The sequence below is a fragment of the Fistularia commersonii genome, chromosome 21 (genome assembly GCF_037954325.1).
Source record: "Fistularia commersonii isolate RoL2024-O1a breed Wild chromosome 21, RoL_Fcom_v1.0, whole genome shotgun sequence".
Classification (NCBI taxonomy): Eukaryota; Metazoa; Chordata; class Actinopteri; order Syngnathiformes; family Fistulariidae; genus Fistularia; species Fistularia commersonii.
In genome coordinates this window covers 16,491,116-16,506,578 of record NC_141304.1, presented here as the reverse complement: position 1 = coordinate 16,506,578, position 15,463 = coordinate 16,491,116, and the positions used below count along the sequence as shown (strand labels likewise).

Here is a 15,463-nt window from a genome sequence, read left to right as displayed (position 1 = left end):
GCCGGTCTCTGCAGCTCCTGGAGGAGTCTCCGTGGAGTCCGGACCGAGCGACCGTCTTTGGAAGCCAACATACCAAGTGTTGTGGAGCGACACGCTGAGGGCCTCGCTGCTCCCCTGGCAGCTCCTCCAGGGTGGCTTCATTGCAGAGAACCAATTTCCCCACGGGGGATAAGTAAAGGATAGGTTATTATCATTATTACATTTCATTCAAAAATGAGACAAAGGAAAAAATAAAAAAAATCAAGTATTTGAAGAAAACAAACGATGAACAGTGACAAAGAGCCTGTGTTCGAGCCTTTTTAACACCAGAGTTTAAAGCCTGATGTTGAACTGAGGGTCAAACAGAGCGTCGGCTCAATGCTCCGGCCGGTTGACGAGCAGGATGAACATCTGTGAAGGAGGTTCCTTCAGATGAACTGAAGAAGCTTCTCGGATGAGAGGCAAAACGCCTTCAAGGGAAGACAATAAGGTTCGGTCGCAACAAATGGAAGCAGAGCTACGGACACAATGACCCGCTTTGGAAGAGACAAGACCATTGTAGCAAGCGATGTTTATTAAAAAAGGATCTACTACAAGAACTACACATAGAATTATATAAGGCCTGTTTGAGTAAACCGCTATCGATATTACTGTACAATATTGTACCAAAAAAAGAGTGTACCTCTGTAATGTACAACATTGTATATACAAAGTACACCTGAACACAGGATTCTCCAGTAATACAAAGACAACTATAAATAGATCTGACATGACAGTCTTTTTAGTTCTGCTGTTTTTAAGTGGACACAAATGCATATATAACAATATTCATGTGACAGAAACCCTCCCCACACAGTTAGTCCACGCGCAGGCCCAGCTGTTCAAGTGCACAATGATTGATTTGAGAGCAAAGAAACACACCGACCACCACATCCATGTTTGGTGTGTGTGTGGTGTGTGTGTGTGTGTGTGTGTGTGTGTGTGTGTGTGACACATACAGTATACACACACACACACACACGCACACACACACACACAAGCTCACACTCACTCACGCAGTCCCTCTGTTTGTCACGATGAGGTAAGAGCAACACAAAATACACCAAATAATACACAAACAGTATACAGAGAGCAAAAACCATTTACAATAATAATCCACCACCTGCTCAGGGAGCAGACAGGAACCCCGATGAGGTGGAGATGTTCTCCGTGGAGTCCTGCTGCCGCGTGGTGTCTTTAAATCAACGTCTAGAGGAAAACCTGACGGAGCTGGAATCATCTGCTCCATGCCTGTGAGATACACCATCACGCATCCACTCGGTGAGTGCGACACCCTGAACCGGACGGCGACACCAGAGAGAAAACCTGCCAGACGTTGTGATTGAGAAGGTAGATCTTCTCTCTGCGGTGACCTGGTTTCACTCTGATGAGACAGGAAGCCGCCGCGGCCGAGAGCAGGCGCTCACTTCCTGCAGGCGTACTGAACTGTCCCTTCACACCGCCTGGAGGGGTTGCACACACACACACACACACACACACACACACACACACACACACACACACGCTACCTCTTGCATGCTCACAAACACACACACAAACACATGCACACACACCGAGTCCACACAGAAGAGACCAGAGCACGAGAAACCACCGGGGAGTCAAACAGAATAAAAGCCAACTTTGCTGCCGTGGGGGGGGGGAGGAGGTCGGCCGTGCGTCCACGACACACTCCAGGGATGGTCGGCTTCCAGTTATCGTCACGGTTAATAAACACACACACAGCCACCCCGTTAGGATCATTACACTCTTTGTTTGCTGTAAAGTATATGCTATCGTTAAAAGATCACACCGTGTCTTTTTTATTTTAAAACCTTGTCGTGGCATCGCAGACACACAAACCCATGCATCGCCGTCTTTGGCCACAGCACGCCAGGGAAACCTGAAGGGTATTTAGCTGCCCCAGAAACACAACACAAAGAAACGGCAACCTCACACACATACACGCACGTACAAAGCCTGTGAGTGTGTGTGTGTGAGAATCATGTGACAGAAGAACGCTGGGCGTCCGTGGTCCCCGTGCACGTCCTGTCACACCGAGGGAGAGGAGCGGCGTCGCGCCTCCATCCACCCGCCAGCTTTCATGATTTTATTGCTTGGCCTGGCAGCGGGAGCTCCGACGGCCCGCCGGGGGGGCGGAGCTCCCGCGGGTTCCACTGAACCTCAGAGCAGAGGAAGATCAGCGGCGGCCATCGAACCAAACCCCGCTCGCTCTCCTCTATTTGGCCGGCTTGGCCTCTCCGGGAGCAGCAGGAGCCCCTCCCGGCCGGGGCTTCGGAGGGGTAAAGCCAAGATACAAAGTCTTTGTTTTGTTTTTTTTCTTTTCTTTTTTGCTCGCTCAGATCTGCGTTTAAAGACCAGTCAGCTTTCCGGCGGCGGAGGTCCTCCGCGGGGCTCTCGTCCCGATCCACGCTCCCCTCCAGAAGACCGACGAGTCAATGAACGATGGTTGACGTCTCGAGAGAAACATCTCGCCGCTCTCCTGCCCCTGGAAAGCAGGCCTTGACCCTCGGAGGCATCTTTTCTCCGCGGACAGCGGGAGCGAACGCCGCACCGGAGCAGAGCCGGGTGTTGGAGGTGAAGCCGCGGCAAGGAGTCCCGTGGGATCGGCCGGACCGGCGCCGCGGCGGTCCTAAGCCGGACAGGACTTGTCGCTGGCCTGGGGCGGAGGCGGCGGAGGGGGGGTGTGCGGGAGCGAGTGGGCGTGGCCGGCGCTCGGAGGCGGAGGCGTGGGGGGCACGGTGGCGGTCGGAGATCCCGTGGCCGGGCTGCCGCCGCCTCCGCCGCTCTTGGGAAACACCACGGGCTTGGGGCGGGTCGCCGGGGGGCGGAGCTCCCGGAAGGAGGGGACGGACGAGGACAGGGCGGAGGAGGACAGCGGCGGGGAGGCGGCGGAGGGGAGCGGGCTCCGCGGCTGGCTCTTGGCGGGCCGGAAGGTGGACGGGACGTCGCTGGCGGAGGAGGCGCTGCGCTGGAGCGGGTGCGCGTGGCCGGACCCCCCCTCGCCGTCCCGCAGCAGACGGGAGTGAAGGGGGCTGGAGGGCTCCGAGGCCCCGCCTCCACCGCCTCCGCCTCCGCCCACTCCTTTCAGCTGCTCCAGCGTGTCCAGGACCACGTCGGGGGTGTGTTTGGAGGAGCTCTGTCTCTCCAGCTCACGGAAGTCACAGAGGGCGGAGCTCATGGCCGCCTCCATGTCCTGCGAACACAGAGAGACGCTGTCAGCGCCGCCGCGGCATCTAATAATAACAATAATAACAATAATAATAATTTATCCTTTATTAATCCACATGGCTTCTCTGCAATGAAGCGGATGAAGTGTGAGCGGGTGGCTTTCAGGGGTGCACTGAGGGGTTCAGTGTCTCACTCACACCAGGAGGAGCTCCAACCAGGAATACTCCCTTCCAAAGACGGCCGCTCGACCTCCTGCGCGGCGGCGCCCCGAAACGGCGGGCAGAGCGACGAATCCTAATCACTAGACCACCGGGGACCTCGTGAGCGTACCTGCGAGCTGTGCTCCACCTGGGCGATGACCTCGGGGTCCAGGGGCCGGTGGTTGCTGAAGCTCTTGGAGCGTCCGGCCGGGGCGGTCTTCCGCAGCTGTGGGCTCTCCACCTGAGGGTTCAGGACCTTCTTATTTCCCCCCGAGGACCTGCTCCCATCTGCTGCCGCGCCGCCTTACCTTGGACTTGAGCGAGGAGTGGCGAGTCACCGAGTTGAGGACGCTGTGGGCGCTGACCGGACGCTTGTCCCCCGCCTCCTTGGCCAGAGCCGCCCCGCCCACGGGCAGGGAGGCGGTCCTGGCCCCCGCCGCCCCGCCGCCGCCGCCGCTCGTACCGTCGCTCTCCGAGCCCCGGAAGGTTCTCCGGATGCTCCCGGACTCCGGACGTTTCCTCAACCTAAGAGACAGACGCGTGTCAGCGCGGCTCAAACAGGACGTCGCCGTGGAAACCGCCCGTCCCACCCGTGACCCGCACTTGTTCAGGTTGGCCAGGTAGATGTCGGCCACGTGGGCGCCGGTGGGAGACGCCACGCTGCCTCTGGTGGACACCCGCTCTTCCAGCAGCTCCTTGGAGTCCACGTCCAGTTTGGGGCTTCCGCGGCCGCCGTCAGACCTGAGGTGGAGCAGAAGATCCCTTTCAAGCTCCGCGCCGGCCACCGGGACCCCGACCCGACCCGGCTTACGTGTCCTGGACCACGATGTACTGGTGAGGCACCAGCCCGTCCACGCCGTTGTGCCGCCCCTCCCACCAGTCGTCGGACGCCCGCTGGAACAGAAGCAGAGAGGCGCCCTTCTTGAAGGACAGCTCCCGCGGTGTCCGGCCCGAGTAGTCGAAGCGGGCGACGGCTTCGATGGGCTCCGACTCTGAAACAGCCAAGGATCCTGATATTCAGAGGGCGGAGGACGGGGCGGAGAGGAGCGGGACACGGGGGGGGGCAGAGGGATGCGGAGCAGGTTAGAGAAGCCGGACCTGAAGGCGGCCACAGATGTTAACGTGACAACAGGAGAAGGAGCGGCACGCCGGAGCGGGGGGGCGAGGCAGGGGGGGGGGGGGGGGGTGCTGGTTCAAGTACGCACCGTCATCGCTGTTGTGGCTGGCAGACACGGCGTCGGGGGCCGGCTCTTCCACCAGGGGGGGCTCGCAGTGGGGGCTGTCGCTGAGGACCACACACGGCAGGAGGTCAGGAGGTCAGGAGGTCAGGACAGGTTCTGCTCCTCAGATCTCCGGCCGCGGATCCTCGGCACGAGGATCCACTCACACGGCTCGTCATATCTCGACCGATCGTTGTTTCCACGGTGACGCTCTCTTAATCGATCTCAATGAGATATTGACTCACATTCAACACACACACACACACGCACACACGCCTACCAGAAGTCCTCCCCGGCTCCCAGGGCGGAGTAGATGGGACCCTGCAGGTCCTGCAGCCCGGGGAAGATGGCGTCATGGTGGATGATGATGGTCTTGATGAGCTCGTTGACGTGGGCCTGGCAGGAGACCTGGTCGTGGCCTTCAGGCACAGACATGAGTGTGGGGCCGAAGCAGATGGCCAGGTTGTACGGGTCCATCATGTTGTCCTCGCTGTACTGAGACAGACTGAGACAGAAGAAGACGTCAGGAGCTCGTCTCGCCAGCTAACGTGACACGAACATCTGCGGCGGGACGGCGCCCCCGTCTGGCACGGTGTGAGAGCAGACGCAGGGTCGCCATGGTGACCGTGAACCTCCACAAACCCCCACCGCACCCTGCTGTTCTTGCTGTTCTCCAGCCCCCCCTCCCTTTACAGCCCTGGACCTCCAGGAGGTCCACACACGGGCCGGTGTCTGGGCCGGGTTCTGCGAGCCACTCACTGGTTGAGGAAGGCGAACAGGTATCTCATGATGATCACCGTCTTGGCCGGCAGAGGCTGCAGAACGCTCCTGATGTGGACCGCTCGCTCCTGGAGGTTCTCCATGGCTGGACCGAGACAATACACACAACCTAGATGTTAGTCACAAATGGAAACCTGCGGACAGGCTGGAGGACGGCGGGACCCGCGGGACGCTTACAGACGCAGGATATGAGGTCGTGGAAGACCTCCTTGGGGAAGAGGGCCTGGTCCAGACCCCTGAAGTACAGCTTCAGCACCCCGGCGATGGAGTCCATGTCGTGGTCGTTCTGGTCCCCCGCCAGCGGGTCCTCGCCTGCGTCCAGAGGAGACACGAAGGTGAAGGGGTGGTGGTGGGTTGGGGTGTGTGTGTGTGTGTCCTGGGGGGGGGGGGGGGCTACCTCGCTCAAAGGCGTTCTTGATGTCATTGACCTCCACCTGAGAGCCCGACACCCTGAAGATGCCCTCGTGCTGCAGACCTGCTCACACACACACACACACAACACCTCCATCAGCTGCCTGCATTGATTCCCAGCGGAGCTCAGCATCCAATCAGATCTGGAGCCGCCCACAGGGGGCAGGGCCACACCATAACCTGGGGGGGTCCTCACCGTGACGGCTGATGAAGCGAATGCAGCTCTCCACCATCAGAGGAATGACTTCTCCAGAGTCCTGAGAGGAACAGGAGCATGAAAGCCAACAGGATGAACACACACACACACACACACACACACACACACACACACACACACAAACACACACACACACACCATCCTTTGCTGGGTGCTTATCCGGAGGGGGGAGGACAGACGTCCACCTTCAGCAACTCCCCTCTAGTTTCTGCTCTCAAACACGTCTGTCTCCAGCAGCACGCATAGCACACTAAGCACACCTAGCACGCTTAGCACGCGTAGCACGATTAGCACGCCTAGCACGCTTAGCACGCATAGCACGCTTAGCACGATTAGCACGCCTAGTTCTCTAGTTTTAATCGGCGCTGCACCAAGATCCGCCCACAAGGAGGAGCCAGAAACACCACCAGATTCCAGGTGCTTTGCTCACGAGCACCTGGTGCTCTGTCTTTGGGTCTGGGCTGAGCGAGAGGCCGAGGAGAGCTGCTCAGAGGACGTGTGTGTGAGCGTGTGCGGTCACACACTCGCTGCCACACACACATGAAAGACAAATAATTACCTGCTTCCGTACGGTGGAGTTTCTCCGTCCACTGCAAAGGACAGAGTGTGTGTCTGTCATTAGGTCTATTTCTACTGGCCGCCATTGTGACGTCAGACAGAAGCTGCTCAGGACCTACCTGGCCAGGCAGCAGTCGCTCTTCTGACCTGGAGGGGGACGACAGACAGATGGTTACAGAAGCAGGATGCAGGAGGCAACATCTCCAGATGGACGCGGACAGTTTGGAAACCCCCCGAGCAGACACGTGCACATGCACGCACATGCATGCGTACAACATTTAAGGAAAGGGTTTCCTGTGACAGCTGTGGAAATACAGACACATCCAGCCCCGAGGAGGGACACACACACACACACACACACATACACACACACAAATGCCACAGAGCAGAAGTCCCATATGGCCACTGTCACCCTGACCTTGCCCTCGACGGTTAGGTACACACACACACACACACACACACACACACACACACACACACACACACACACACACACACACGGTGACATTAAAAAAGGGTTAAAATTGTGACTTCCTTTGTGGGTCCTGATGTGTATCTGGAGCCAGATCTCTGGTCTGCCACACACTGCCTCTGGTAATTCATCCCGATACACCAATGTGTGTGTGTGTGTGTGTGTGTGTGTGTGTGTGTGTGTCTTTAGGTCAGAAGAAGTTTGTCTCAGAGGGAGGAAGGCTTACTCTCTCCGATGGTCTTCTGGATGAGGTCGTGTTTGGCCTCCAGCTTTGTGATCAGGTTCCTGCCCTCCAGAAACTCCTTCAGCTTCTGCAGGACACAAAGACAAGGAGAACCTCAGGTGAGACCTGAGCTCTGGAGAAAGAGTCCACCAATCCCAGAACAAACTAGGCCCCGCTGTGTGTGTGTGCGTGTCGTCCGTGACACCGGGTGCCCCGTCCATGAAACCGACGCGCCCCTTCACGCCTTCGGACCTCTGTTGTCATGGAGATACATGGAGATAAGAAGGTGCTCCCCTGGTGGCCCTGGGGCGGCGCCGGGTCACCTGGACCCTCTACGTGAGGAGGAGAGCGCGTCGTGAGAGAGAACTTGCGGCGCTCTGACCGTGAAGTAGAACTGCTCGGTCTCCTGCTGGTTGGCCCGTCTCTTGGCCAGGCTGGGCTTGCTGAGATAGGATTCGCTGAAGGTGGACTTGACCGACTCCATGCTGTTGCTGTGATGGAAGCACTCGGAGACGTCGTAGTCCTCCACCGTCACCATGTCCTGGATGGTGGAGAGGGTCGCCTCCATGGTTTTCTTCACCTGGCGAGCCGAGGGGAGCGGAGAGGATTGGCCGGCGGTCTCCGTGGGGTCGAGCCGCGAAGGCCGCCGCAAAACTGCTCATCTCACCTCCTCGTTCTCGATCTTCAGCGTGGAGAGACGGGACTGAAGCTGCTGGCACCTCTGGAGCAGCTCCCCCTCCAGCGGCTGCTGGGCGCACACCACCCCCATCTGTGGACCACGGAGAAGGTTCAGAACCACGCCGGCCGGGAAAGCGACCGCGGCGGCGGCGGCCTACCGTGTCTCCCATGTGGGACTGGAAGTCGAAGCGTGCCGGCGGGCAGAAGACGCTGTTGTAGGTCTCCATCAGCTTCTGCTTGTCCCCGTTGGGCTCCAGGCTCTCGGCAGCACCTTCCAGCGTCTCCAGACCCGTGTGCTTGGAGGTCTCCACGTTCATTTCAGCAGATAAGTATGTCCTCAGGGCACGGTGCAGGCTGGCATGGTAGCCCAGGTCACAGCACTGCACATGCACACACACACACACACACACACACACACACACACACACACACACACACACACACACAGTGGTTTCAGAGAAGGACGCCAGGACATTCCATACTGAAGACCAGCCCCGTCTGAGGACCAAACAGGTGAAAGCTCACGTCGATGATGTCAGCGAGGTCATGGATGTAGTATTTGAAGACGCAGCCGTTGGTGGCCTCCAGGGCCAGAAGGTACTCGTTCCTGGCCTTGATGGCCTTCAGCTTGTTCTCGGTGTACTTGGCCTGTCTCTGCAGGGCGACGGGGGAGGGAGGAGATTAGAGGTGACAGAGACGGAGAAGCTTCCGGGTGTTGGATCGAGCCGGAGGCGGAGCGGATCGGACCGCTCACTCCTCCGGACTCCTCCTCCTCCGCTCACCTTCTCCTTCATCTTCTCGATCTTCTTGACGCTGGAGCGTCGGATGGGCTTGTCGTCGGTCTTGATGCTGGCCAGGGTGTCGGGCGAGCGCGGCGTCTGCCGGTCCTCCTGCCGGCCCGAGCGCCCCATCTGCTTCTCCTCCTGCTTCTCCGCCTCCTTCAGCTTGGACTCCGCATTGATGCTGTCCGTGTTGTACATGTGGTACGTCTTCATCACCTGGGGGGGGCAGGAGACGGTCAGGAGAGGCGGGGCGCACGCACACACACACACACACACACACACACACACACACACACACACACACACACACACACACACACACACACACACACACACACACACACAGTCACAGCAGTCTGGTGGGGCCACAAACACATGGAGGGCTGAAAACATGAAAGGCCTGACGTTAGCCCGTCCGCCGTCTCCACGCCGCCGGCGTCTGGGGCGGCGTGGCCACGCCCAGACGCCGTCAGCACGCAGAGCTCGGCGGACTGGGAGCGTCAGTCCCACCAGACCTATTTCCATCTCCTGCACGGCTGTAATTAAAGGACTTTCCTCATAGCCTTGGCTAAATCTACAGCTGAGCAATAACACACACACACACACACACACACACACACACACACACACCCACACACACCCACACCCCAGACACAGAGAGATGACCAAACAGGAAGACCGCCACCGTCCCGTGCTTATGTTAACCCTTTCCCCGCCGCCCAGTAGCACGCCATCAGATTCCCAGTGCGGGGATGGTTTCCTTCTTACCGCAGAGAGCTCGTTCAGGACCTTCATCAGGTCTTCATGCAGCTGCACGCCGACCTCTTTGCTCTGCGGGGAGAAGATTCCACGGGTGAGAACCAGGGGCGTCGACGTTCACCAGGTTTCACCAATAATAAAACACGCTGATGCTTCGTCGAGGTTTCTCTGCCCAACGCAGTCACACACAGGCGACACCAACCGCAGTCCAGATCAGTGTGTGTGTGTGTGTGTGTGTGTGTGTGTGTGTGGTGTATTTACAGTTAGCCTCAGAGATAAAGGCACCAGAAAGCAGAGAAGTCAAAGTGAGGAGCGAAAACAAGAGGACAGGAATGCGGAATAAAAGTGAGAACAGATTTTGTATTTTGCCAGCATGTGTGGAGCATCTGTCTTGGATGAGGGCACAGAAGTGGGGCAGAGTGTGTGAGTGTGTGTGTGTGTGTGTGTGTGTGTGTGTAAGTGGGGGTGTCAGGAGGTGAGCCTGTGAAAAAGGAGGGATGAAAGAAGACCAATGAGGTGAAGGTGAGGAGGAGGAAGGGACTGCAGGCTGACGTCTGGGTGGAAGCTGCTGCGGTGAAACGGAGAACATGAGGCTTCTGGACGGAGCAGAACGTCACAGATCGCTGGGCTTCCAAAGCCTCTTCACTGCGGTCCACGCGCCGCTCTCACTGATCTTCTGCCACGTTCCACTGAAAGCAGTCCAGAGCCCGGAGGCCCGAAGGTGCACGTGACCTTCCTGCGACTGCAAATACAAACACAGCCTTCCGCCTCCCGTCTGCTCGCCTGCTCGCACGTCTGCTCACCATCAGCGTGTCTGGGATGAATGTGGACGCTCCTTCAGCGGGGGGTTGCCTCAATGAGCTGTGTGTGTGTGTGTGTGTGTGTGTGTGTGTGTGTGTGTGTGTGTGACAGAGAGAGATTAGGCTGCTTGGGAGAAACATTGTCAATTAACCAGTTATCTGATTCTCTTTCCCTCAGTGCCTTCGTTCTTCTGGGCTCTTCTGGGTTCTTCTGGGTTCTTCTGGGTTCTTCTGGCCCGCCTCCCAGACCAGAGCTCGTCACACCGAAAGGCGAGACTGGTCTGGAATGTTCCTGGAATCTCCACATTTCCTCTCCCCCTCGGCTCCCTCTCCCATCTCCCCTCTATTCTTCTCTGCGGTCAGAATTCCTCCTCCTTCTCCTCTCAGGCGGCCGATGGAGATCAGAGGAGACAAGAAAGAGGCCACTGTATGGAAGGCAGACGTTGCAACCTCCCCCTGACCTGATGTTCAGCTGACCTTGTGTCCTTCAGTATCAGCCGCGGAGGCGGAGGAGGAGGAGCAGCAGAAGGAGGAGGAAGGACAGGACCGAAGTCCGAAGTCCGCCTGTCGGACGAACCCGGGGGTGAATTTACCCCGAAGGCGGCGACAGCTTCCAGATCTCCACGTCTTCAGAAGATGACTGACTCGCTCGGGACGGACCGGTGTTCCTGACCCGCATCTGATCTGCTCGCACTCGGAGCCCAGAACCACGACGGAACCGGAACGCGAGCGGCTCTTGAGCCAGATGTACTGCAGGTCCTGGATCCTGGGCAGCCTTTTCCTTTTGGGGGGGGTTGAGACACCTCAGCTGTGTGTGTGTGTGTGTGTGTGTGTGTGTGTCATACCTTCTTGAAGAGGCGTCCCGAGTCCTCGCTGATCTGTGCAAAGCGAGGGATGATGTTGTTGAGGTAGAGGTCGGACAGAGTGGCGTGGTCCCGGCTCTCCCTCTTCACCTGGAGCAGCAGCAGGTTCCAGCAGTTCACCGGGGACAAGATGCTCTGCTCCTTCCTGCCGGGACGGAGGCGGAGGATCAACACGCATCTCCAGACTCATGCTGGAGCTCCTCACGCGGGGAACTCAGATCTGCACCCAAAGCAGACCCTCTGCCCTCCAGCTGCACGGACGGACAGACGGTTCAGCCGGGGTGCAGGACTCAGCAGGGGGAGGACGAGGAAAACACAGCTGTCAAAGCGGAGGGTTCAGCGCAGGGACGGCAGGGACGGCAGGGACGGCAGGGACGGCAGGGACGGCGGACACGACGCAGCAACAACACAGTAACAACACACCGGGTGGGAGGAGTCTGATACGTGGTTGTGACATCACAGAGCTCGGCCTCTGCTGGCCTTCACGGCATCACAGGGAGAAGGATAAAGCAAGGCTGTCTGCGTCCTGGACGCTGCTTGTCTTTGTGTGTGTGTGTGTGTGTATGTGGGTATGTGTGTGTGTGTTTGAGCTGCACATGCTGTAGATGATCCATGGGCAATCAAAAGGCCAATATGGATTATCGGTGTGTGTGTGTAAGTGGATGAAAGGAGGTCTTTGTGTGTTAAGAGCAGCTTTGACTGGACAGAGGCAGAAAGGCCATGAGGCATTTGGGACTCTCACACACACACACACACATACACACACACACACAAGCATGCAGGCACACAACCATTCTAGACCCTTTGGTGAAAAGCTTTCTCTGTGCATTTGACCTTGTGTATGCTTAGTCTGTGCGTGTGCGTGTGTGTGTGTGTGTGTGTGTGTGTGTGTGCATGCTCTGTGGGGTAGTAACTGATGATATGAGTCAGAGACAACAGTCTGACACGCTGGCACCGGCTCCCCCAGTGCACGTGACAGATGCGTGCACAGAGTGCAGGGGTTCCTGGTGCCGCCAACATGTCCTCCCTGTTGGTCCATGTGTCCAGGGTGTGTGTTCCTCTGTCCCTCTGTTCCTCTGTTCCTCACAGCTGGTTGCACAATGTTGTTTTTTCTTCTACATAGAGAAAAGCTGCGGTTCCTCTATTTGCTGGATCCGCTGGCCTCCGAACACGTGACCCCCCCCCCCCCCCCGGCGCCGGGGGAAAGATCACCTGTCCTGCTCCGACCAGGACAAACACTGAAATGTCAGCGGCCCTGAAGGTCTCCTGGAGCTCGGCTGAACGGGGTGAAGCTACCGCCTCAAATGCTACAGGGTCGCTCCGCTGTCGGGACCGAAGGGCGCCATCGAAGGGGGCCGAGGGTCCGACCCGACAGGTTCTACCCTCTTTGCCGTTTCCTGGTTGGAGGAGGGGAGCGGATACCCGGGCCGAGACCAGGAGAAGGTGCGGGTCCAGAGGAGGACCCACCTCGACCCCCATCTCAGGAGCAGGCGGGGTTTGGATCTGCCCTCCAAAGAAGAGCAGGAGGCTGCAGCCCGTGAGCACTTAGCATTTAGCAACAGGCTCGGCTTCGACGTGTGAGGGCTCGCCGGTCACATGACCGCCGGCGTCGGGCCCGCAAACCGACACACACACAAACACACACGCACACAATATGGCTCAATTTGCCCCCCCCTCTGCTGTATGCTGTTCAGCTACATAGCACGAATACCGGGGGTCTCCAGGGGATCAGTGCGCATGCGTACACACACACACACACACACACACACACACACACACACACACACACACACACACACACACACACACACACAGAGAGAGAGAGAGAGAGAGAGAGAGAGAGAGAGAGAGAGAGAGAGAGAAGAGAAAGAGAGATAGTTCCAGTGGCGCTTAAAAGCACTGACAACCAGAAATCAGGCGCACACCAAAAAAACACACACACACGCACACGCACACACACACACGCACACAGAGAGAGAGAGAGAGAGAGAAAGAGAAAGAGAGATAGTTCCAGTGGCGCTTAAAAGCACTGACAACCAGAAATCAGGTGCACACCAAAAAAACACACACACACACACACGCACACACGCACACACGCACACACACACACACACACACACACACACACACACACACACACACACACACAGATAGTTCCAGTGGCGCTTAAAAGCACTGACAACCAGAAATCAGGCGCACACCAAAAACACACACACACACATCTGTATGTCTTACATCTGCTGCTGCTCAGCCGGTGCCACATTGGAATCCCAGCTATTTTCCGGTCATGCCTGTGTGTGTGTGTGTGTCTGTGTGTGTGTGTGTGTGTGTGTGTGTGAGCACTGACAATTACAGAGCGCTGGAATATCAATCCAAGGTCTGAGGCCGAAGCTCTTCTCCAGAGAGACGAGGTCCGCAGACCTGCAGCGTCTCCGGCCCGACCGTGCACGGCCGGCGGCGGGGGGCGGAGTCTAACGTCGGCTCGTCGGCTGTCAATCACAGGCTCGTCACGCAGAGGCAACCAATGATCCGGCCGATCACACCTTCAGTGTCGTCAGCGAACCCGGCGACCTTGTGGGAGGAACGCGGGGAGCCTGAGGAGAACCCACACCTGGACTGGGCTGGACCTCCGCTCGGTGTCACCAGCGGCTCAGAAACCTCCCAGTCTGGCCTCCCGGAAGCTTCCGGTGACTCTGCCATCCTCCAGATGGCATTAAGAGTCCGCCCGGTTTCCACAGCGAGCTGCTCTGACCATCTGAAGGCCTTCCTCTTCAACGAGGAGGATTTACCTTCATCCGGAGTCTCTCCAGCGCACACGTCCTTACCGCGGCCGCGGTCCTCCATCGCCGGCCCCGGACCTTCCTAACGGCTCAGCGGGCCGGGAGTGTCTCCTGGAGACGAAGTCCTGGAGAGCGTCTGGGTTCTGTGGAACCAGAGGCCTTGGAATGATCCTCCTACCGCTCACGGAGAACCTCGGCCCCCTCTGGACCCCGACCGGGAAGTTCTGCGACGGGCCCGCGGAGAGTCCGGCCGACCGGAGGAGACGGAGGAGTGTTTCCCGGCCGGGGTCGGGTTCCGGCGGCGGCCCCCCCACACGGCTCGATCGGAGGCACCGCCGCCATCCGGCTGTCTCATCGGAGCGGCCGATCCAATCAGGGGTCCGAGCAGACCTTCTGCAGGAGACGCAGCTCCAAAGACAAGCAAGACGGCGAGTCTCTGAGCAGAGACGCTCTGAGGGATCATCAGCTGGACAGACGGGACGCGAAAACACCACAGGATTCATCACTCTAACACTAACAAACAGAGGAGCAGGCCGGGGAAATTGGAAATTCCTGAAAGAGGCAAGGCAGGACACACACACACACACACACACACACACACACACACACACACACACAGCAAGACGCTGCAAAATATGTAGAGCAAAAAGTGACCACCTGGGCATGCTTACACACACACACACACACACACACACACACACACACACACACACACACACACACACAGGCTTATGTAAAGCGTCCGTCCCACTTACTTGAGGGGGTGGTCCTTGACGTTGCGTGTCCTGGAGAGGAACCTCTCGGCCAGCTTCTCCATGTTGCGGCTGTAGTCCATCTCGATCTCGGCCTTCTTCCTGAAGAAGTCCTGCAGGTCCTGGAGCAGCTGCACCCTCAGCTCGCACTGCTGATCCAGACATTTGAGCTGCTCCCCCAGCTGGGCGCGGATCTCTGCGGGGAAGAAGAAGAGTCAGCGCGGTTTCCGTTCTGTTCTCCAGCGATGACGGCTGGCGTCCGTCTGCTGAGGAGAAGCCATCTATGATCTGGGAGCAGATGAAGCGGTGAAGATCCGCCGCGGACCCTCTCGCAGCCTGCCTCCCCAGCACCTCTCCAAACCCCTCTGCTCCTCCACACATGAAGGTCTGGGCCTCCTCAGATGAACAGAGCTCCAGCACCGCCGAGACCGGAGAAGCCGAGGCGGAGGCGACCAACGGGTCGAGGAGGTGGCCGACATCTTCACCCCCAGGCTGGCGCAGGCCTACCTTTACAACGCTGGACGTACAGGAAGCGGATTGTTTTGTCCTCCATCCCGGTTGCGGCGCACGGCTCGCAGACACACACATACTGAACAAAACGCGCACACACAGACACACACACACACACTGCCGTCTGTCCTCTCACGCTGCCTTTGTGCGTTCCAGCTGAGTGTGCAGTTTCTGTTCACCGCAAAGAGAAGTGAGAGATCTACATTGTCTGTCACTTCCCTCCCGGCCCGTCACCGAGGCGGAGCTCAGCT

General features: G+C 58.1%; 1 protein-coding gene across 2 annotated transcripts in view; it reads right to left on the bottom strand.

The window, feature by feature from the left end:
* Positions 1 to 2,339: 2,339 nt before the first annotated feature.
* srgap2 (SLIT-ROBO Rho GTPase activating protein 2) overlaps positions 2,340 to 15,463 on the bottom strand; it is a 33,618-nt gene continuing 20,494 nt past the window's right edge. Inside the window, exons 2-23 of one of the 2 annotated variants that reach the window (XM_086168657.1) lie at positions 14,706 to 14,898; positions 11,153 to 11,315; positions 9,517 to 9,579; positions 8,749 to 8,964; positions 8,492 to 8,620; positions 8,125 to 8,346; positions 7,956 to 8,057; positions 7,671 to 7,868; positions 7,292 to 7,376; positions 6,713 to 6,740; positions 6,595 to 6,625; positions 6,015 to 6,075; positions 5,805 to 5,882; positions 5,585 to 5,719; positions 5,387 to 5,492; positions 4,908 to 5,132; positions 4,613 to 4,692; positions 4,219 to 4,417; positions 4,011 to 4,148; positions 3,716 to 3,932; positions 3,538 to 3,648; positions 2,340 to 3,232 (exon numbers count right to left, since the gene is read on the bottom strand). In XM_086168657.1, coding sequence (XP_086024783.1) covers positions 2,669 to 3,232; positions 3,538 to 3,648; positions 3,716 to 3,932; positions 4,011 to 4,148; positions 4,219 to 4,417; positions 4,613 to 4,692; positions 4,908 to 5,132; positions 5,387 to 5,492; positions 5,585 to 5,719; positions 5,805 to 5,882; positions 6,015 to 6,075; positions 6,595 to 6,625; positions 6,713 to 6,740; positions 7,292 to 7,376; positions 7,671 to 7,868; positions 7,956 to 8,057; positions 8,125 to 8,346; positions 8,492 to 8,620; positions 8,749 to 8,964; positions 9,517 to 9,579; positions 11,153 to 11,315; positions 14,706 to 14,898 — 3,344 coding nt within the window. In that variant the 3' untranslated portion in view covers positions 2,340 to 2,668. The remainder of the gene's footprint in view (positions 3,233 to 3,537; positions 3,649 to 3,715; positions 3,933 to 4,010; positions 4,149 to 4,218; positions 4,418 to 4,612; positions 4,693 to 4,907; positions 5,133 to 5,386; positions 5,493 to 5,584; positions 5,720 to 5,804; positions 5,883 to 6,014; positions 6,076 to 6,594; positions 6,626 to 6,712; positions 6,741 to 7,291; positions 7,377 to 7,670; positions 7,869 to 7,955; positions 8,058 to 8,124; positions 8,347 to 8,491; positions 8,621 to 8,748; positions 8,965 to 9,516; positions 9,580 to 11,152; positions 11,316 to 14,705; positions 14,899 to 15,463) is intronic. The other variant, XM_086168658.1, reaches the window with a different exon arrangement.